Consider the following 23662-nt stretch of genomic DNA (forward strand, 5'->3'; position numbering starts at 1 on the left):
AACCTCTTTATAATATACAAAAATATACAGGTTTGAGAAGAAAGCTAGATAGGAATTAAAAGGAAGACGTAATTATTAGAATAGCGCACACAGGACCTAAACACTATAAAATAACAAAAGGAAACACTAATGGAATATGTATGTATTTTAGTCAGTATCTAGTCATGTGATATTGTATTGTTTATAGATAGATACTTTATTCATCCCTCATGGGGATATTTATGACGAGAAAAAAGGACGTTAATAGCATTAAAAGAAGCAAAATTACATTAGGGTAACAAACATAGCAAATACATATTGGCACCTAATGAAATTTTAAAAAGAAAGGAATTCTCTGATTCATCAGCCAATCTTCTGGTCCAGCAGGTGACCGTAATGCACCGTTCAGCTGGTTTGCGGAATGCCAATAATAGAAGAAGAAGAAAAAAGACGAAGAAGAAGAATCCAACCAATAAGAACGTTCGTATTGCGTACGATCATATGACATGAAAACATGGCCGTCTAGTGAAGAGGAATTGCTGGATGGATGACTGTATTACAGTTATTTTAAACTATAAAATAACTTTATGGTCAGGAAATCTTCGATATTCTGAGTTGATTTCAATGGTAAATATAAAATTTTTCATAAATACATGCTAAAAGATTGTAGTGCTCTGTAGTTGCTTTGTTATTATTGACTGTCATGAATGAAGCATAATTTCGGAATAAGATGATAAGATAAATGAAACAATCCTTTGTCACTTAGTAGATTTTTGTTTTTATAGAGTGCCAATGACATCCGTGTTCACATTTAGGTAGACAATGAAGCTGCGTGTTCAGCTGCAGTGTAAGAATTTGCATGAATACCTGAGAGAACTGGGCCCAGATATTTTGGACAGATTGTACAACCACCCAGCAACATGTCTGGCAGTCTACAGGTATAATAGGTTATGTACTAATCAATATTATGCTGGTATGGACATATGCCTTTCGATTTTTGTTGTCTGTAATTTTAACTTATATATTTGCTGTTCTTCAGGGAACTCCCCTCTCTGGCTAAGAATTATGTAATGCGTATGCTGTTCCTAGATCAACCTTTTCCCCAGGCAGCGTTGGCATTATGGGTGAAAAAAGATATTCAGAAGTGAGTCACTTATCTTGTCATGTCTTCATTGCCTTTATGCTCATCATTAGTGGGATGAACCATTTTGATTGTGTTAACATTTCCCTTACTGACCTATTACTCGACCTAGGCTTATTTATGATTATTCTTACTTTTTATTCATTCTGTCAGGTACATCCAGATTAGTTGTCTTATAATCTGTCATTAACCCATCCTGTGTTGTTACCAGGCAGATGGGCAGTCATCTGAAAGATTTGGGCAGCCACTCAGTCATTCTCTAAGTAACAATTCCCTGACTTACATCGATACACAGATCCAACACTTTTTCCAAATGACATAGATTGACACTGGGTGATACAGAGTACTGATATGACATTAGTTCTCTCTTTTCCCCAAATTTAAAACCTTTGTGCCTCACAGTGAAGCAGCTTCAGACACATTTTAAGACAGTTTTAGAACTGAAGAATACAGAACAAGCTAACTCACTTATAAATTTGGGCACACAACTAAGTCAGTACTTAGCTTGCAAACACTATATGTGGCCAGCTAAGAGTCTTTCGGTTTTTTTGATTTAGGGTGTTTCATGCCCTCTTCCTGCAGATCACTTCAGGTTCTGAGATATTTTTAGGCTATCTTTCATACATAGCATATTTAGCATCTACCTACAGATTTTCAGTGATACTAAAGTCAGGGGATGTGATGGCCATTTTAAAAGCTCCAGCTTGTAGTTCTCTTAGTAGTCGATGGTGTATTTTGAATAATTTTGATAATTTGAAGTTTGGATGATTGTCTTGTTGTAGAAGCCTGCCTCTTTTAAGTTTTCATTTCATTACATCTGCATCCATAATTTTATAATATTTGATGGGATCCATGCAGGTTTTACTGTGCAGTATGCACTTCTTCAACCCCAAAGCAGAACATTTCACCAATCCACATGTTATATAATTCGCATTAATATAACTTAATGGGCCTGATTTTTTTTTTTTTTTTTCCACAGTGCTTGTTTCAAGAATGATTCTGGCTCATCCTGGCGTTGTTTTGCATAGCCAAGATTCAAATTTTTTGGATGAAGTCAAAGTTGACTTGCTCTGGGGTGCCCAAATTTTGCATAAAACTGTGCACTCAGTTTACAGCTTATTAGGTACACATAGCTAAAACTAATACAGTCTAAGATTGATTGCCTCAATGGCCTAAAACAACCAGGTTTTGAAGGATGGATACAGTTCCTTAGTATGAACTCTGTGTGTGTGTGTGTGTGTGTGTGCATGCGCGCGCACATACATACATTCAGTGGAGTGAAAAAGTGTTGTCCCCCTTCCTGATTTCTTATTGTTTTGCATGTTTGTCACACTTTAATGTTTCAGATCATTAAACAAGTTTAAATATTAGTCAAAGATAACACAAGTAAACACATCATGCAGTTTTTAAATGAAGGTTTTTATTATTAAGGGAAAACAAAATCCAAAACTATATGGCCCTGTGTGGAAAAGTGTTTGCCCCCCCTGTTAAAACATAACTTAACTGTGGTTTATCACACCTGAGTTAAATTCCTCTAGCCGCACCCAGGCCTGGTTACTGCCACACCTGTTCGCAATCAAGAAATCACTTAAATAGGACCTGCCTGACAAAGTGAAGTAGACCAAAAGATCCTCAAAAGCTAGACATCATGCTGAGATCCAAAGAAATGAGAAAGAAAGTAATTGAGATCTATCAATCTGGAAAAGGTTATAAAACCATTTCTAAAGCTTTGGGACCGCAGCGAACCACAGTGAGAGCCATTATCTACAAATGACGAAAACATGGAACAGTGGAGAACCTTTCCAGGATTGGCCGGCCAACCAAAATTACCCCAAGAGTGCAGCGACGACTCATCCAAGAGGTCACAAAAGACCCCACAACAACATCCAAAGAACTGCAGGCCTCACTTGCCTCAGGTAAGGTCACTGTTCATGACTCCACCATAAGAAAAAGACTGGGCAAAAATGGTCTGCATAGCAGAGTTCCAAGATGAAAACTGCTGCTGAGCAAAAAGAACATAAAGGCTCATCTCAGTTTTGCCAGAAAACATCTTGATGATCCCCAAAACTTTTGGGAAAATACTCTGGACTGACAAGACAAAAGTTGAACTTTTTGGAAGGTGTGTGTCCCATTACGTCTGGCGTAAAAGTAACACCGCATTTCAGAAAAAGAACATCATACCAACAGTAAAATATGGTGGTGGTAGTGTGATGGTCTGGGGCTGTTTTGCTGCTTCAGGACCTGGAAGACTCGCTATGATAACTGGAACCATGAATTCTGCTGTCTACCAAAAAATCTTGAAGGAGAATGTCCGGCCATCTGTTCGTGACCTCAAGCTGAAGCGAACCTGGGTTCTGCAGCAGGACAATGATTCAAAACACAGCAGCAAGTCCACCTCTGAATGGCTGAAGAAAAACAAAATGAAGACTTTGGAGAGTGCTAGTCAAAGTCCTGACCTGAATCCAATTGAGATGCTGTGGCATGACCTTAAAAAGGTGGTTCATGCTCGAATCCCTCCAATGTGGCTGAATTACAATTCTGCAAAGATGAGTGGGCCAAAATTCCTTCATAGCGCTATAACAGACTCATTGCAAGTTATCGCAAACGCTTGATTGCAGTTGTTGCTGCTAAGGTTGGCTCAACCAGTTATTAGGTTTAGGGGGCAAACACTTTTTCACACAGGGCCATGTAGTTTTGGATTTTATTTTCCTTTAATAATAATAACCTTCATTTAAAAACTGCATGATGTGTTATCTTTGACTAATATTTAAATTTGTTTGATGATCTCAAACATTAAAGTGTGACAAACATGCAAAACAATAAGAAATCAGGAAGGGGGCCGACACTTTTTCACACCACTGTATATACATACGTATGTGTGTGAAGCATGGATACGTCATCCCTCGACAGGGGCACTAGAGAATAACCCTTTCTGCACGACAGTGAAATGCACAAATGATATAACTTGCTTTGTGTTTGGGTGGTGTGAGGCTGCATTGGTGGAGCAATCCTTGCTTTAGGGTTAGCAGCTGTTCTATCTGGTCAGTGAGAGAGGAACAGTAGGCTACACATTTCAGACTTATAACCAGGCCAGTATGTTGTTATTTATTCTTTGTCTTTGGCTTCTACCTGCAGGGATCATGATGAATGGGTCTCAGTCTTGGCAGGACTTCGCCTGTGGCACAATCAGCAACTACAGGGTGGACTTCAGGGATACAGTTTAAATCCAGTATTCAAACACAACCTGAGGATAGCTCTGCTTGGCGGGTAGGTGCGCTCGTTCATATCATTGACTAATCAAAGGGCTATGCTTCTGTCTCTCTGTTTTTAGAAAATGCTCATTCCACAATAAAACCGTGCAATGCCATTTGAAGTTCACCTGTTTTGTGTTTTTACAAGGTAGGAGTGCTCCAATCAACATTTTTTTTCAGCCAATCACCAATCTTCTAAAGTGAGATCATCTGATGCAGATATATTAGAAATATTTAAAGCTGCCTGCTGGCTTGTGTTCTGCATTCCTGCAGTCCATTCCCAAGCGTAGCCGCATTCTACATATGTACTTCAGTACGACATTTGTGATTACTCACGACATATCTAGACATTATATTGTGATTGATTGATGGAAATCACCATGGGATACACTTTTTAGGCATATGATTACTTTGTGATGTTTGCATATTTCGTTTGCTCTTTGATAGAAAATCATCTGCCACTGTTTACCTGTTAGCTGAAATCTGATCCCTGCTGCTGTGCCAGAAGATGCTGCTTTTCAGTTGCTACTGCAGAAAAAAATCTGTTAATTCATGAATAATTCATTCATGAGCTTCCCCCAGTTGAAGTGTCAACATGAGCATGCTATTCCAATGAGAGAAAGGGCAGCACATTACATGATGATAATATATTAACTATTGTAATTAATGACACTCTGCAGCCTGCTCCAGCCTAAAAAAATATTATTTGTGAAAACGGTGTTGTTTAGGTTTGTTTAACTGAAAAAGCTGGCTTTTAGCAGTCAAATATAGCGCATACACTTTGTTTTTCATGACTTTCCTCCTGTTCTGAGCCCCGAGAACGCCACCCTTTTGTGTTGTGGGAGCTCCAAGCACTGTGACTAATTACAACTTATATATGCGGTTCCAGTAAGGGATAAAAATAAATTATTAGGTTTATCAGCTCATGAATGTGAACCTGGATAATTGATAGCAATTAGCTCATGTGTCATCTGATTGGCCTTCCTCAATGGTCAATATAGAGGTCACCAAAAACTATTTAGATGGAATATCGTCTGATAATGATTGGTTGCTGATCGATTGGTATACCATTATTACAAAGGTATGTGTTTAATGGTTGGTTTAACTTTCTTCTCAGCCTTGGCAAACTAGTATTTATGTGGTTCAAAATTTTAATATCTCACTCCTACAGTGTAAAAGTCATATGAACTCCGAACTCAGTCTATTTCATTTGAAAGCCACGTATGCAAGCTAGACATTTGTGACATTTTTGCTTTTCTTGTAAAATTCAAACAGTATTCAGAGCAGTTTAATAATGAAAGATCTGTTTTAAAACACACATGTCCTACAATACATATAAACATAATGTACATCAACTCTCTACCTACCTTTAGCAGCATTATCATGTGTTTCTTTGTATTGTTATTAATTGTGGTAGTCAAGTTAATGCTCTGTGCACAGTAAACATTGTAAACCCAACACAGAAAAAAAAATCTAATATCTAGATTATAGTACTGTACCATCTGCATTATAAATCTAGTTGTAATAATTCTAACTACATTTAAGCGCCAATCGTATACTAGATTTCCCATTAATTTTATATTAATAATTAATAAAAGACTCCTTCCTTGCAACACACAGGGGCAGAGCATGGGCTGATGAAGGCAGCACTCTGGGTCCTGATCGCCATGCACGGGACATTGACAGTCTTGACCGTTATGCTATGGAGCGCTGGGAGGTCATTCTGCATTTCATGGTGGGATCTCCCAGTGCTGCTGTCAGTCAGGACCTGGCTCAGCTGCTGGTCCAAGCAGATCTTATGAAAAGGTACACATCAAGAACAGTAAAAAGAGCACCGTCAAGATTATTTTTACACTGTAAAATTCTTTGCTCTATTGCATATTTTTGTCAGTTCTTTAAAGTCTGTTTTACACTATTTAAAATCTTTTTGTAGAGTTTATTTTCAGATGGAGGAATTTAAAAAAAAAACATGACACTGATTTAGCGAACTCCTTAAGCACATTGAAGCTACACTATAAATCTTCTATATAGACAATGACTAGAAATGAGAAGCTGCTTTATCTGAAATCAACAACCCATTGAAAAGTATGAATTTCCAATGCCTAATCTGCAATAATCATTATAAACCATAAAGGGTCATCAGTCTGTGGCATGTCCTCAAGTGCTATATTTTGGCCCAGCTGCAACAGTTGGCCTGTTGTCACTAGATTTTTGATGGTGACTTGAGTGTGTCTGCTCTGAACCAAACTGAAAATAGCTGCAATGCTGTAGACCTCTCTAACTCTTTGCTGAGATGATGCCCTTAGTTACTGTTGCAACACTGATCACACCTTACAGTGTAAATTTTCATTTAACTATGAATGTGGCAAATTAAGCACTGGATGGACAGTTTATATTTTTTACTTCAAAAGTTTACACACTTTTTTGTGCAAAGTGCCACATCTCGTCAGTCACATTTATTTGTCTTTTTAGTATTTGACTTTAGGCAAAACAACACAAATGTACTGTAGCTTCTTATTTATAGACGGTGGCTATTGATGCAGCTGAATTAAGCGATCAGCCGTAGAGGCAGATGGCCGCCCGAATTTTGCTCTGCTGGAGGTTCTTCCGTTAAAGGCAGTTTCTCCTCTCCATTGCTGCCAAGTGCTTGCTCATAAGGGATTTGTTGGGTTTCTCTGTAAAATGCCTTGAGATAATTGTTGTGATTTGGCGCTATACAAATAAACTGAATAGAATTGGAGTCAGATACATTTCCCTTTAAGTTTGATAAGTAAGTTGTAAGTTATATTAGTGATACACAAATTAATGAAGACAGATTTTGAGCTGTACCTCATGTTGTCTTGTCATCTTCCTTGTTTGTCAGTGAGGCAGGAGAAGCACCCTACATAACTTCAGCTGGTTTTCAGTTCCTGCTACTGGACACAGCATCACAGTTGTGGTATTTCACACTGCAATACCTCAAAACTGCTCAGGTACATGTGTGCTATCTCAGTCTAATTAGGTTTAAACAACTTGAAACAGTAGTTATCAAGAATTTTAACATTAAGGCTCTAAAGTCTTTAATTCAATTCAATAGCTGACCTTTACTCTTATTAACACATCTTCAAGCAAAGGAAATTCAGAGAAACTGCCTGAGATTGGCTAGAATAAAAACATGCAAACTCTCTCATGGTGACCAGTTTCTCAAATTTTTGGCTATAAATGGAGAGAATTTTGTATGGTGGCTGCTCTCTAGAAATGAAGAACTACATCTAGAACAACAGCTTTTTCTGAAGCATTCTTTGGAGCTGTCAACCATACACAAAACACTGAACAGGCATGGTATCTATGGCAGGACACCACAGAGGAAGCCATTGCTCTACCAAAACAACATTGCGACATACCTGAAGTTTGCCAAGGACTACCTTGACACTAAACACTTTTAGGAAAATGTTTTGTGGACAGATGAAACAAAGGTAGACTTGTGTGGGAAGAGCACACAGCACAGTATGTTATAAGAAAGAGAACCATGTACATGGAACACATGAAAACACCATTTCAATAGTGAATTACATTGGAGGGAGCATTGTGATTAGTGGCTGCTTTGCTTTAATACCAGTTTTGCTCACCCTGTCAGCCTCACAAGGCAGTTACCTGGAATGGTTTTCCAACAATTATGAAGAAGAGAAAGTCTCTCTCAAGAGAAAACTGGGTGGTACAACAGGACATTGTCCCTAAAAAAAAAAAATTTATTATAGAAAAGTTTCAGAGACACAGAATCCATTTTCTGGAGTGGCCCAGTCAAAGCCCAGAACTCAATCCAGTAAAGATGCTTTGGAATGACCTGTTCACAGATAAAGCAGCTCTGTAGAAAGAGAAAAAGAAAGGCTAGCCCAAATTTCCTCCTGATTGTTGTGCAGGTCTTATGCACAGCCAGAAGAGGCACTTGCTTAATGTTTTTTGTATTTCAAAAAATGCGACGTTCTGAATGGCAGTAGGTTTGAGTAGTGCCTGTGTTTTTAAGCAGTGTTTTTTTTTTTTTTTGTAGTTTTTTTCATATGTTTTTTTTTTTTCTTACAATGTGTACCGGCTCAAGAAAAGTAGTGTACACTAGAGAGGAACTGTTGGCCCTGTCGACTGTGCTGAGAAGACAGTTTCGTGGATGTAGAGCCGGTGTCCTAAGCTAAAGGCTAAGAGGAACAACGGAAGGTGGAGATACAAACCTTTTCTGCCCTCTGTGCTCATGGGGAATGTTAACTCACTGCAAGTGTGACAAGCTGGAGGCACTTGTGAGGAACCATCGGCTGTACAGGGAGTGCAGTTTGATGTGTCTTTCTGAGTCCTGGTTCAACCACAACATATTGGACTCATGTGTGGATATACCTGGCTTCACAGCTGTACGAGCAGACAGAGACCCCAGGACGAAAGGTGGGGAGTTATCCTATTTTTCAATCAGAAATGGTTTAACCCCTGAAATGTGACTGTGAAAGAGAGGGTCTGCTGTCCAGACATTTAATTGGTCTCAGTTGGTTTCCGCCCATACTATGTGCCAAGGGAGTTTACATACATAATCGCCATTGTTGTTTACATTCCACTGAAGGCGGCACCTGTGATGGCATGTGACGTCATCCATGATGCCGTTGCTAGGATACACACCCAGCACCCTGATGCATTCATTGCAATTACAGGGGATTTCAATCACGTGTCTCTGTCCTCCTGCCTGAATGACTTTGTACAGTATGTGGACTGTCCAACACGTGGAAAAAGGACATTAGATCTGTTCTATGCTAACGTCAAAGAAGCCTACAAGGCTGTACCTCTTCCACCACTGTGTAGATCTCATGGTCTATCTTCAGCCCACATACAGACCCTGTGTGCAGAAGCTTCCTGTTACCACCAGGTCCTTCAGGAAATGGTCACTAGAGGCAAGGGATTCATTGAGAGACTGTTTTGAGTGCACAAACTGGGATGTACTGATGGGGGAGCAGGAATTGGACAATGACTTGGACAGGAGAGTCAACATCATCAGTACAGTACGTTGCTATCCTAACAATAAACCATGGGTCACCAGTAACATTAAAGACCTCCTGAACCAGAAGAAGAGGGCTTTCCAGGACAGGGATAAGGAGTAGCTGAGGAGTATACAATGGGAGCTCAAAAAGACACTGAGGTGAGCTAAGGTGGAGTACAAGAAAAAGTTGGAAAAACAGCTGAAGAACAATAATACCAGGGAGGTGTGGAGAGGAGTAAGGACCATCACTGGCTACAAACTGAACAACTTAGTCTTTGGATGATGATGTGGATAGAGCCAATTACCTTCAACCAGCACATCAGGTTTGACAATTTGGCTACTTCCACCTACATCTCTTCAGCTACCCCCTCCACCACCACCCCAGTGGTTTCTCCCTCCAATTCTGATGCTCCTCATTACACCTCATTCTCTGTCTGCTCCCTCCACCTCTGCTGCTTCTTGTACCTCCATGTGTACGGCTGCTCCCTCCACCATTATTACCTCTATGGCTGTTCCCTCCACCATTACCTCCACGGCTTCCCCCTCCACGTATTCAGCTGTCTACTCCACCTCTGTGGCTGCTCTCTCCCTCTCCAACGTGGCAGATGCTCCCTCCACCCCCACCCCTGCAGCTCCTTACTATACCTCATCCTCTATGACTGCAACCTCCATCTCTATGGCTGCTCCTTCTACTTCCACCATCCCTCTGTTACAATCTGAACAGCTGCTTATGTCTCTAACAACGGAAGAGGTTGGAGCTGAGCTCAGGAGACTTCGGCCAGGGAAGGCAGCGGGACCAGATGGAGTATGCAGGACAACTAGCTGTCCCTCTTCAGAGGCTCTTTAATATGAGTCTTCGGCTGGAAAAAGTCCTGGTGCTGTGGAAAACCTCATGTCTAATACTGGTATCCAAAACAGGGCGGCCGGTGGAGCTGAATGACTATAAATCAGTGGCTTTGACATCCCATATCATGAAGACCTTGGAGCAGCTCCTTGTCCATCGCATGAGGCTGCAGGCTGAGGAGGATTTTGATACCCTTCAGTTTGCCTATCAGAAACGCATGGGAGTGGAAGATACGGTGCTGTACATGACACTGGAATGCAACACTGGGGCTCCACAGAGGACTGTTCTTGATCCTTTCCTGTTCGTGGTCTACACTTGGAACTTTAGGTATAACTCAGTCTTGCCACATTCAGAAGTATTCTGATGATACGGCTGTTGTGACGTGTGCGTGGTGGACGGGAGGGGGAGTACAGGGACCTAGTGGAGGCCTTAACTGACTGGAGCAAAAAGAACTATCTTCTCCTGAACACCACCAAGACTAAGAAGCTGGTCGTGGATTTTAGGAGATCAAAAGCACCATGCCAGTCAGTCTGCATTGATGAACAGGAGATAGACTGTACAGACCTTCAAATACCTAAGGGTGGTACTGGACGAAAAACTGGAGTGGTCTGCCAATGTGGATACAGTGTACAAGAAGGGGCAGAGCCGCCTCTTCTTCTTGAGACAGCTGGGTTCGTAGTGTCTGCAGTGACATGCTGCTGTCTGTTGGGGGAGTGGCATTACGGACAGGAACTGTAGGCACCTGGACAAACGGGTGAAAAAGGCCAGTTCTGTGCTAGGCAGGGGGCTGGACCCTCTCAGAATTGTGGTGGAGCAGCAGATATGGAGGAAGCTGCTTTCTATATTGAACAATAATAAACACTCCCTGTACGATATACTGACTAAACAGAGTAGCAGCTGCAGTGGGAGGCTCATCTCACTGTGCTGCAGAACTGAGAGGTTGAGGAGATCCTTTGTCCCCACAGCCATTAGACTTTTTAATAGTAATTGTTATGTTAGTTATGCTATTTATGTTATGTTATTGATTGTGTGCCTTTATGTGTTTATTATATTTTATTTTATATTTTATAGTGAAATTTCTATGTTAAGGTTAATGTAATAGCTGCAGGACAATCTGAATTTCCCCCATGGGGGATGAATAAACTATCTATCTATCGATCTATCTATCTATCTATTAGTGATGATCAAATTACATTTCATGACCAATTTGTGCAAAAAAAAAAGAAAAGAAAGCAAAAGAAAAAACTGGGAAATGCAATAGATTAATAGATAATGATTTCAATTATTTTTGCCTGAAATCAGAGGCCAATGTTTATTCATGTTGTGTACTATATGAATACCTGATGGTATATTGTAGTATCTCCTTAAATATTAATTGTTTTGTCTCTTGCAGTCCAGAGGAATGGACTTGGTGGAGATCTTATCATTCTTGTTCCAGCTCAGTTTTTCTACGCTGGGCAGAGTGAGTGCACAGCAGCTGGTTCTGTTCTGAAATGCAATATGAAAACATCATAATTCAGTGGTCTGAAATTTTAGAAAATCCAGTTTAGTTTGAGTGTTTTTTGTTATTGATAATGTGTTTCCTGTGTGCCTCAGGATTACTCAGTGGAGGGCATGAGTGAGTCATTACTCACCTTCCTGCAGCACCTGCGGGAGTTTGGACTGGTCTTCCAGAGGAAGGTGAGACCCTATGACTTATCTCCTTAACCCTCGTATTGTCTTCAAAGTTACTACACACCTTTTGTCCTCCTGGGTCAAATTGACCCAGTCTGTTTTGACTGCTTATAAAGCATGAGGTATAAAATGATCAACAATTTTTTTTTGTTTCATCTTTTTAGTGAATGTGTTTTCAACATAATAACATAAATTTTACACTTATTTTTTAATGTATAGTATGATAGACCTCATTTAAATAAAATTATGCCTCATTTTTGAGTAAAAAAAAATCAGGAATTCTGAATTCTTTTCACTATGGTTATGATCAGAGGCACACAAGTAGATGGAATATCACAGACTGGTATATATCAAAATTAGGCAAGATATTGTTTTGAAACCATTTACATTTTTTTAATGGCAGCAAATAGTCACACCTGTTCAAATCAAGTCAATTTTATTTGTATAAAGTCAAATCACAATACAAGCTTTGTCCTCCTGGGTCAAATTGATCCATCTAGTTCAACTGTTTATTAAGCATAAAGTGTAAACTGATCACACCATTCTGTGTTACATATTTCTAGCCAACATCATTCCAATTACCACTATTTTAAACTTCTTTTACATCTCTTATACTTTTTATTATGCTTAAATTAGGGAGTGGGATTGAGGCAGCTGCCCTCCACTGTGTTGGCACATGGCATAGATGTAAATAAAGATGGGATAATTTTCTTAACTTTATTAACAGCGTTGTCAGATAAAGATCTGCTGTAGTGGAATTTTCTTCCAAACGCTGCATGATCCATCATTTTAAATTCAAAAGTTATTAAAGAATGATCTGACAAAACAGGATTTTGGGGGGAAAACTATTAAATGTTCAATTTTGATGCCATAGGTCAGAACAAGATCAAGGGTGTGATTGAAACAGTGGGTGGGTTTATTAACATTTTGAGTGAAACCAATTGAATCTAATATAGAATTAAATGCAATGCTGAGGCTGTTATTTTCAACATCTACATGAATGTTAAATCTCCCACTATAATAACTTTATCTGATCTAAGCACTAGATCAGACAGGAAGTCAGGGAATTCAGTTAAAAACTCTGAGGGACAAAAGTTTAATAATAAGTTTGAGTGGAAGATTGCAGCTACTCCTCCACCTCGACCTGTGCTTCGAGGAGCATGATAATTTTTATGACTGAGGGGGGTTGATTCATTCAGACTGACATATTCATCCTGCTGTAACCAGGTTTCAGTAAGATAAAGTGGGTCAATTTGGTGATCAGTTATCAAATCATTTACTAACAGAGATTTAGATGAAAGAGACCAGATATTTAATAATCCACATCTGACAGTAATAGGAGTGGCCTTAATTTTTATTAAGTTTTTATGTGGTTTGAGGGGGGCAGCGGCTCTAAGGAAACTGCAGAGAGGCATTTTAGACTGAGTCTCTGCGTCCCGGTCCCCACTCTGGATTGTCAGGCTTTAGGTCGGCTAATAAACTCGGCCAAATTTCTAGAGATGAGAGCTGCACCATTCAAAGTGGGATGGATGCCGTCCCTCACTACCAGACCGGGTTTTCCCCAGAAAGTGGCCCAATTGTCAGCCATGTTACTAGCTAGCTAAGCTAACTGGTAGGCTAACGAGCGCTAAGTCTGGGAATAGCAATAAATACCGGTAAGAATAGAAAGGTACTTGACTTGTGTGTGTGTGTGCGCGCGCGTGTGTCTGTATGTGCTAGAGGTCATTTGGGGGTTGGGATGTGTGTGTAAATATGTTCATTGTGTTGTAAAGCGCAACAGTATTTATATAGTATATAACCGACCACTAAATTTGGCTGGGTCAAATCGACCCGGGAAGACCACAAGTGCTATAAATTTTCATAAAATCATTTTCATAAAATTTTCATAATTAATTTTACTTCCAAAGAGCATGGACAACAGGAGGGTTATAATACAGTATTGTTCAAAATAATAGCAGTACAATGTGACTAACCAGAATAATCCAGGTTTTTAGTATATTTTTTGTATTGCTACATGGCAAACAAGTTACCAGAAGGTGCAGTAGATTCTCAGAAAACAAACAAGACCCAACATTCATGATATGCACGCTCTTAAGGCTGTGCAATTGGGCAACTGAAAGGAGTGTGTTCAAAAAAATAGCAGTGTCTGCTGTTGACTGTACAAACGTTTTTGTTTCTAGGATTTAGAAATCCTGTGAATCACTAAACTAATATTTAGTTGTATGACCACAGTTTCACATCTGTGTGGCATGGAGTCAACCAACTTGTGGCACCTTTCAGCTGTTATTCCACTCCATGATTCTTTAACATTCTCGATTTAACATTCAAAGTTCTCGATTGGATTAAGGTCCGGGTGTTGGGCTGGCCACTCCATAACATTAATTTTGTTGGTTTGGAACCAAGACTTTGCTCGTTTACTAGTGTGCTTGGGGTCATTGTCTTGAAACAACCATTTCAAGGGCATGTCCTCTTCAGCATAAAGCAACATGACCTCTTCAAGTATTTTGACATATGCAAACTGATCCATGATCCCTGGTATGCGATAAATAGGCCCAACACCATAGTAGGAGAAACATGTCCATATCATGATGCTTGCACCACCGTGCTTTACTGTCTTCACTGTGTACTGTGGCTTGAATTCAGAGTTTGGGGGTTGTCTCACAAACTGTCTATGGCCCTTGGACCCAAAAAGAACAATTTTACTCTCATCAGTCCACAAAATGTTCCTCCATTTCTCTTTAGGCCAGTTGATGTGTTCTTTGGCAAATTGTAACCTCTTCTGGACGTGCCTTTTTTTTTAACAGAGGGACTTTGCGGGGGATTCTTGAAAATAGATTAGCTTCACACAGACGTCTTCTAACTGTCACAGTACTTACAGGTAACTCCAGACTGTCTTTGATCATCCTGGAGTTGATCATTGGCTGAGCCTTTGCCATTCTGGTTATTCTTCGATCCATTTTGATGGTTGTCTTCTGTTTTCTTCCACGTCTCTCTGGTTTTGCCCTCCATTTTAAGGCATTGGAGATCATTTTAGCTGCTATTTTTTTTTTAACACACCCCTTTCAACTAATTGCCCAATTCCACAGCCTTAAGAGCGTGCATATCATGAATGCTGGGTCTTGTTTGTTTTCTGAGAATCTACTGCACCTACTGATAACTTGTTTGCCATGTAGCAATAAAAAATATACTAAAAACCTGGATTATTGTGGTTAGTCACATTGTACTGCTATTATTTTGAACAATACTGTATGTGAAGATACTCTTATTATCTTTATAGAGCTTCTTTTGTGCCAGCTATGAAATCTTTGAATGATTGAATAATATGTGATATTAATGTATCCTGGTATCTAGCTTTTTTATGTTGTTTACGGTATGGATGCAACCAAATCAGTTACTGGACTGAGTTAAACTCCACTGTGTCTTAGATTATGTCCTTGAATATGTGGTGTGTCTTTACATCTTTGTCTTCGGGGTTGTGTAATACTGACCATGACCATTTCTACTCTTTGGGAATTAATGACATTTAGTTTAGATAGTTCAGTGAAGCTGCTAACGCAGCTGTAGCAACATAGTGATGGTATACACCAAACTGAATTTGTATTGCAACTAGAAAATAAATAAAACAAGAATTATTGCATCGTGGTTATATGCCTCCAGAAACCAGTCAAGTTACATTTTACATTCATGAGCGCTGTGACCACTGACCACCAAAATTAAATCAGTTCATCATTGAATCCAAGTGTACAACTGTGCTGAATTTGAAGAAATACACTGTGTTCTTAGTATATTGCATTCATAAGAATGTGATAAACTAAATAAAGGTGTAAGTAACCTTGACCTTTGACCACCAAAATTGGTCCATCTCTTGCCAAAAATAGATAAGTTGAAGGCAAATAAGTCACCTGGCCAGATGGCTTTTCTCCAGACTGGTACAAAGCATTTTGAACAGAGTTATTACCAAGCCCTATCGGGGCATGCAATACAGTCCTTAATGATCCAAAAATGCCCCCTTCTTGGAGTGAAGCAGTCATCTCAGTTATTCCTAAAGAGGGAAAAGATTGGACAGAATCTGGATGATATAGGCATATTTCAGTGCTGAATGTCAACTATAAATTGTTCACAGCTATTTTTTGCACTCCTCAATTCATACATACTAATCAAGCAGGTTTTATTTTACAAAAACAAACCCCTGACAGTCAATTATATATATATATATATTAAATCATATTCTACATAATAACCTAGAAGCCCTTTTGGTAAGGTTCAATGCTGAAAAACCTTTGATTCAGTCAGTTGGGTTTTCTTATATAAAGGTCGTGAACTATTTGGAGTGCACCTAAATTTTTATTAAAATTAATTATACACTCTATAATAAACCACCAGCCTGAATAAAAATTCAGGCATCTCTGAGTTCATCATACTGCAACGCAAATCAAGACAAGGATGCCTTCTCTCTCCACTACTCTTCTCACTTTATATAGTGCCTCTCGCACAGTGGATTAGACACACAAAATACCAAAGGCATCCACATAAATGGGGAAGACCATAAGGTAACTAATTATTTGCAAGATGTTCTTTCAGCCCTTCCACTTACTTTTCCAGCCTTTTGTTGCCTCTGTCCCAACTTTTTTCAGATGTGTTGCTGCCATCAATTTTAAAATGATGCTATTTCTTCTTAAAATGGTACATTCTCTCAGTTTAAACATTTGATATGTTTTCTATGTTCTATTGTGAATAAAATATTTGTTTATGAGATTTGCAAATCATTGCATTCTGTTTTATGCAGCAGTGTCCCAGCTTTTTTGGAATTGGGGGTTGTATTTTGTGTTGTGATTAACATTATTTAAAAATGTAACAATCTTAAACTGATCTTTGATATTAGAAGTTATCATTACAATTAAGTTGCTTTTCTGTAATTCTTCCATCTGTTGTCATCAGAGGAAATCAAGACGGTACTACCCCACAAGACTGGCCATCACTCTGGCTGCAGGAGTCACCACCAGGTCCTCCTCTGATTTGGCTTCCACTCCTGGTATTGGAGATGCAGGCTTCATTGTGGTCGAAACCAATTATCGTATCTATGCCTACACAAGTATGTCTGATCACTGCAAAGTCTGTGTTGTATGTTAACTCTTTAAAAGACACCACCTTTGACCTTTATACCAGTACTTTAGCCTATACTAGACAGTAAGTCTCTTGATTCTACTTTTTGTGCTGTTAACTTTAACGCAGAATTGGTTCAGAGTTGTGGCTCCAAAGTGTTTTCCAGGTTTCCACACAAAAGGCACTATCTGCCTTATTTTCCCTTTATCATGCCATAATACCAAACTACTCATTTATCAGAAATACACATCTAATACATTTCCAAGACATAAAATTTACATTTGTTTATCTGAAGTAGATATAATAACTAGAATATTAAGATTTCTTGAGTTCAATTCAATTCAATTTTATTTGTATAGCGCCAAATCACAATACAAATCATCTCAAGGCACTTTACAAAAACTAAAACTAAAAACCCAACAATTCCCTTATGAGCAAGCACTTGGCGACAGTGGAGAGGAAAAAACTCCCTTTAACGGAAGAAAAAAACCTCCAGCAGAACCGGGCTCAGTTTGGGCAGCCATCTGCCTCGACCGGTTGGGGTGAGTGGATAGAGCAGAGAGAAAAGAACAGCAACAATAAACAACAAATAGACACTGCAAGTTGGTGGGGCCAGTAACTGCACATCAGCGATAAACAGCTCCAGGACCAGGGACACCTGCAGAAGGTACAGAGAGAGAGAGAGAGAGAGGGAGGGAGAGAGCACAAACTAGGGGAGAGAGAGAGCACAAGGTTAGTAACATTCAATGGTGGAATATACATGAGGTGGGAGAGAAGGGGGGGGGTTAGGGTAGGGGAGCTCAGTGCACCAATGGTCCTTGGGCAGTCTAGGCCTATAGCAGCATAACTAACTAAGGGATGGTTCAGGGTTGCCTGAAGCCAGCCCTAACTATATGCTTTGTCAAAGAGGAAGGTTTTAAGTCGAGCCTTAAAAGTACAGAGAGTGTCTGCCTCCTGAACCCAGGCTGAGAGCTGGTTCCACAGGAGAGGAGCTTGATAGCTAAAGGCTCTGCCTCCCATTCTGCTTTTGAGAACTCTGGGAACCACAAGTAGGCCTGCACTCTGAGAGCGAAGTGGTCTATTGGGATAATATGGTACTATGAGGTCTTTAAGGTATGAAGGAGCTTGATTATGAAGGGATTTGTATGTGAGAAGAAGGATTTTAAATTCTATTCTATATTTTACAGGGAGCCAATGAAGAGAAGCCAATATAGGAGAAATATGATCTCTCTTGCTAGTTCCTGTCAGGACTCTGGCTGCGGCATTCTGGATTAATTGGAGGCTTTTTATTAAGATATTAGGACATCCAGATAGTAATGAGTTACAGTAATCTAGCCTTGAGGAAACAAATGCATGGACTAGTTTTTCTGCATCATTTTGAGACAGGATGTTCCTAATTTTTGAAATGTTGCGCAGGTGAAAGAATGCAGTTCTAGAAATTTGTTTTATGTGTGAGTTAAAGGACATGTCCTGGTCAAAAATAACTCCAAGGTTTTTTACAGTAGTGCTGGAGGCCAGGGCTATGCCATCTAGAGTAGCTATAATTTTAGAAAAGTTATTTCTGAGATTTTTAGGCCCAAATATAATGACTTCTGTTTTCTCCGAGTTTAAAAGTAAAAAGTTGCTGGTCATCCAAGCCTTTATGTCAGTTAGACAGGCTTGAAGTCTGGTTAACTGGTTTGTGTTAACAGGTTTAATAGATAGATATAACTGAGTGTCATCCGCATAGCAGTGGTAATTAATAGAGTGCTTCCTAATGATATATCCTAAAGGAAGCATGTACAGGGTGAACAGAATCGGTCCTAGCACAGAACCTTGTGGAACTCCATAACTAACTTTTGTTCGTGTGGAAGGTTCATCATGGACATGAACAAACTGGAATCTGTCCGATAAATAGGATTGGAACCACTTTAACGCTGTTCCTCTGATACCAATCACATGCTCCAGTCTCTGTAATAAGATGTTGTGGTCAATGGTGTCGAATGCTGCACTAAGGTCTAGGAGGACAAGTATCGAAACAAGTCCATTATCTGAAGCTAAGAGAAGATCGTTGGTAACTTTCAACAGTGCTGTTTCTGTACTATGATGTGCTCTAAATCCTGATTGGAAATCTTCAAATAGTTCATTCCTGTGTAAGTGGTCTGATAGCTGCTTAGCAACAGCTTTTTCTAGGATTTTAGAAATAAATGGCAGGTTGGATATTGGTCTATAATTAGCCAAGACTCCTGGATCAAGACTAGGCTTTTTGAGTAAAGGTTTGATTACTGCAGTCTTAAAGGCCTGTGGTACGTAGCCTGATACTAGAGATAAATTTACCAAGTCCAATAAAGATGAGTTCATTCTGAGTTGTATTCTGACTTTCAAATTTTAATTCAAATACAAATTGTTCTGTAGTTTAGTATATTAGTATATTAACATCATTTCAGTTGTTCATTTCAGTGGTTATCAGGCTTCAAATTTTGCTGTGACCTCTTTAGGTTATATTCAGCATAATAAATTATTTTGGCCATTGGATATTTTCATCTTCCACCCTGTTTATACATATATAACATATACACATATATCTCTTCTACTCATTTTGACTTTTGGGTTGTAAAATGTAGAGCTGCCAAGCAGCAGAAGGTTTAGGGACATTAACATTCAATTTTTGGGGAGTACATTTTGAAGTTCTGCACAAGTATGGGTGGTGTCTATTGAGGTGTTAAAACAAAAGGACATTTTACACTGTTTAATAGGAGACTATTATTGAGAATGCTGACATATTTTATTTTGGCAGCACCTGCCTTTTTACCAGTTCTTTCTTAATTAATTTGATCATATTTTAATGACTTATTTGCATGTCCTTCCCAGACTCAGAACTTCAGATTGCTCTTGTGGCTCTCTTCAGTGAAATGCTGTATCGCTTCCCCAATGTAGTAGTGGCACAGATTACAAGGGAGTCAGTGCAACAGGCTATCGCCAATGGCATCACTGCACAACAGGTACTGCTGCACACATTTGACTAACACACAGGAAGTTTAAGGGTGGTAGGTAAGTGGTCCATTATAAATACTCTATAATTTTCTCATGACAATGACATAACTCCCTGTGGTAATATTTTTTTGATCTAAGTGTTAACAACAGAAATATCCCTATTTAGTAGTATGAGTTCGAAAGCTTCCCTGTTTCTCAGAATTTATACTGTTTACTGTCACACACCCCTGTGAGCAACCAGTTTTTGTCCCAGTCCACCTTTCTTTAAGTAGCAGATACCTTAACTGTTAGTGGATGAGAATTTAGGAACTCAAAACGTAGACCAGTGGTTATCAGACTGACTGTGGTCCATCGCAGCAGAAGAGGTTTCTCTCTGGCTCACAAACTGTTCTTATTAAAAATAGACAGACAAAAAAATGTAATTGGTATTAATTTTATCTCAGCTGATAGTTTGAATTTGCGGTATTTACAGTATCTTTTCTGAACATGGGACCAGAAGTAAGAGCAGGTCGGATTTTCCCTGAAAATACAGAATAACATTAATAAGTCTTTTTCCCCTCTCCAGATTATTCACTTTCTGAGGACCAGAGCTCACTCGATCATGCTCAAGCAGGTAGTTCAAGCTTTTCTGTTCTTCTTATTACTTCATTCTAATAATTCTAATTTGTTGGCCTTTTCTTTTTCCTCCATTTCTGTGCTTCAGACCCCTGTGCTGCCTCCAACCATAACAGATCAGATTAGACTGTGGGAACTGGAGAGAGATCGATTACAGTTCACAGAGGGTGAGCCTGCTTTTTTAATGTTTGTGAAATTTCTGTTATTCAGGTGAAGTTATCTAGAAGCTGAGTCATGGCAACTGGGCTTCTTATTGTTGACTTTTAACTGTTGTTTTAATTCAACAATAAGAAGACCAGTTCCCAAGACCTGAGGAGAATCATCTTTTTTAATGAGAGACCTTTTATTTTCTATTTTTTTATTATAAGTTCATATTTTGAAAAACTTCACTGTTTTGTTATCTACTCCTCTGCTTATTTGCTGTTAAAGCATGTGCAACTTAAGATGTCACCAGACAAGTAGGAATACCCTCAAATGAGATCAGAGAGCGCATTAGTTTTAGCCTCAGGAAATGTAACAACTCTAAGTTTTCACTGTGATTTCAAAAATTTCAATTGTCCATATACTGTCATTTAGCTCTGATACCTCTCTCCATTCTGCATCCCACATCTTTACCCTTTTGACAAACTCCCGGTATATCACCATAGAGAAAATATAAGTGCTGTTGTGCTTCTCACATGTGCTTCTCACTGTGACTGTCTTGACATATTTGTTTCAATCAGTAATAATTATAGCTAGCTAACACTAACTGTTAGCTTATTTCAGCTGCTGCTATTTCTTCTTTTCCTTTTGGCTGCTCCCTTCAGGGGTTGACACAGCGAACCATCTGACTCCATTTAACCCTATCCTCTGTATCCTCCTCACCCACACCAACTATCCTCATGTCCTCCTTCACTAGTTAATGTTAAGAGATCCTGCTCCTTTCTGAATAAACAATGGCAGAGAGCACAGACTCCTTTGTGGTTTAGGAGCTCCAGGAGAACTTGTATGTGAATTTATGTCCATGGTGAGCAACAGGCTGAGTCAGTGGAATGCAACTTGGCCGCTTCTTTTTTGGTTACTCAGCGGACCTCATTTCTGCAGTATGCAACCGCCAAACCCCTCCACACCAAAAGGGTGTCAGAAAGTTGGAACTGAAAACAGTCATTGGCATTGTGTAAAAAAAAAAAAAAAAAAAAAGGAGCATCATTGTACAAGAATGAACGTCATTGAAAAAAACCAGAAAGTATCAAAAGATTATAACTGCAAAAACACACCGTAATGCAAAAACATACAAAGTGCCATAGAGAGTGGGAAGAATGGAACGGGAGATTGACAGACGGATCGTGCAGTGGCAGCAGCAATGCAGTCGATGTACTGGTCTGCGTGATGAAGTAGGAGGTGAGTCTAAAGGCAAAGCTCTCGATTTATTAGTCAATCTACATTCCAACCCTCACCTATGGTCATGAGCTTTGGGTCATAACCACAAGGACAAGATCTCGGATCCAAGCAGCTGAAATGAGTTTCCCTGGGGAGGTGTTCCGGTGACACCGGGCATGCCGCACCAGGAGGAGGCCTCAGGGAAGAGCCAGAACACGCTGGAGGGACTATGTCTCTCGGCTGGCCTGGGAACGCTTCAGTATCTCCCCGGAAGAGCTGAAGGAAGTGTCTAGGAAAGTGTCTAGAGGGAAGTCTGGGCATCTTAGGGGCATCTGGGCTTGCTTAGACCACTGCCCCCCGTGACCTGCCCACGGATAAGCGGCAGAAAATGGATGGTTTAAAAAAATCCACTATTCAAGCATTTAGATTGAGGATAGTGAACAGATATGTAAACAGGTAGTTCAGCAGGAAAATATGCACCTTCTACTCCTTTACCAACATTGTATGCAAACTGTAAGGGGTCTAAATTAACTCTGCTTGCAGCAGTACATCAGTTTTTTTGTTGTTTTTTTTTCTACGTTTGCCCTCATGATCAGAAGATGCAGGATTAATGTCTTGGTTACGGAGCTGTGGAGGTGACAGGTTCCAACATTGTCAGTTTTTTTTTTTCTTTATGAATGGATTTTCTATTTCCTGTACTTTTTTTAAAATATATATTATTGCAGTCTCTTACTGAGTTGCTACACACTATAATAGGGAGCAATGAGTTCTCACCTGTGGATATGTTGGTGATGTCAATATTTTTTTCAGGAGTGCTCTATAACCAATTCCTCTCCCAGGCTGACTTTGAGGTTCTACGAGACAGAGCTCAGGTTGGATTTTTTTTTCTTTCTTAAGTATTATACTTAATAAACATTATATGGATTTTATACAGAATTTAGATTTGTGAGTAATTACACGATTAAATAAGTACAGTTTCTCTTTTCTATTGTGACATTGTGGTACAGGGTCTGGACTGTCTGGTGTGGCAGGATGTGGCTCACAGGGTGATGGTGGTGACACTTAAGGGACACAGTGAGGTCAAGAGGTTCTGGAAACAACAGAAGTGTCATACATAAACAGAAGAAGAGAAACATGGAACAGGGTATCACACCCGATGATCCTGTCGCACCCGATGTCCGAATGTTCTTGTCACAGTTCATTGCCATCACTATTGTGACAAAGTGGAGATGATATATTTTTTTGTATATTTCATAAGAGGTTGACTGCATTTATTTTGGATGGTGATACGAAAAATAATGAACAGCTCTGCTTGTCTTTTTTTTTTTTTCTCTTTTTTTCTGCATAATGAAATATTGGCTTATATATTTTAAGTAAATCTAGATTTAAACAGTTGCAAGAAAAAGTAATGGCACTGATTGGTACCAAGTTAACATTGAATGCTTGTGCAGTTTGTGACACCTGTGACCCTGTGACAGGCAATTCACGTGTGTTAATTCATATTCATAATGAAGAAAGCACAACCATAAAATTTCACTTTGTATTTGTAATTTTCTAAAGTTGGAATTTTTAAAGTGTTCTCAGATAAAGAATACACTACATATTTTTAACTGCACATTTTTCAAAGATTCAGACTGCAGATCTGACCAGGGTGTACCCCACCTCTCACCCAGTGCCCCTGCAACCCTGGATAGCAGAATAAATGGTACACGATGGATTGATAAAAGCATGAC

General features: G+C 39.4%; 1 protein-coding gene across 1 annotated transcript; it reads left to right on the forward strand.

The window, feature by feature from the left end:
* Positions 1-477: 477 nt before the first annotated feature.
* gtf2h4 (general transcription factor IIH, polypeptide 4) lies at positions 478-23532 on the forward strand. The gene is made up of 14 exons (XM_026300865.1): positions 478-606; positions 795-917; positions 1019-1123; positions 4256-4387; positions 5992-6177; positions 7235-7343; positions 11599-11667; positions 11802-11885; positions 16818-16971; positions 19833-19963; positions 20521-20568; positions 20659-20737; positions 22740-22801; positions 22937-23532. The coding sequence occupies exons 2-14, from the start codon at positions 802-804 to the stop codon at positions 23045-23047; spliced, it is 1386 nt and encodes a 461-aa protein (XP_026156650.1). The 5' UTR covers positions 478-606; positions 795-801; the 3' UTR covers positions 23048-23532.
* The last annotated feature ends 130 nt before the right edge of the window (positions 23533-23662 follow it).

This window comes from Mastacembelus armatus, chromosome 11, assembly GCF_900324485.2.
Source record: "Mastacembelus armatus chromosome 11, fMasArm1.2, whole genome shotgun sequence".
Classification (NCBI taxonomy): domain Eukaryota; kingdom Metazoa; phylum Chordata; class Actinopteri; order Synbranchiformes; family Mastacembelidae; genus Mastacembelus; species Mastacembelus armatus.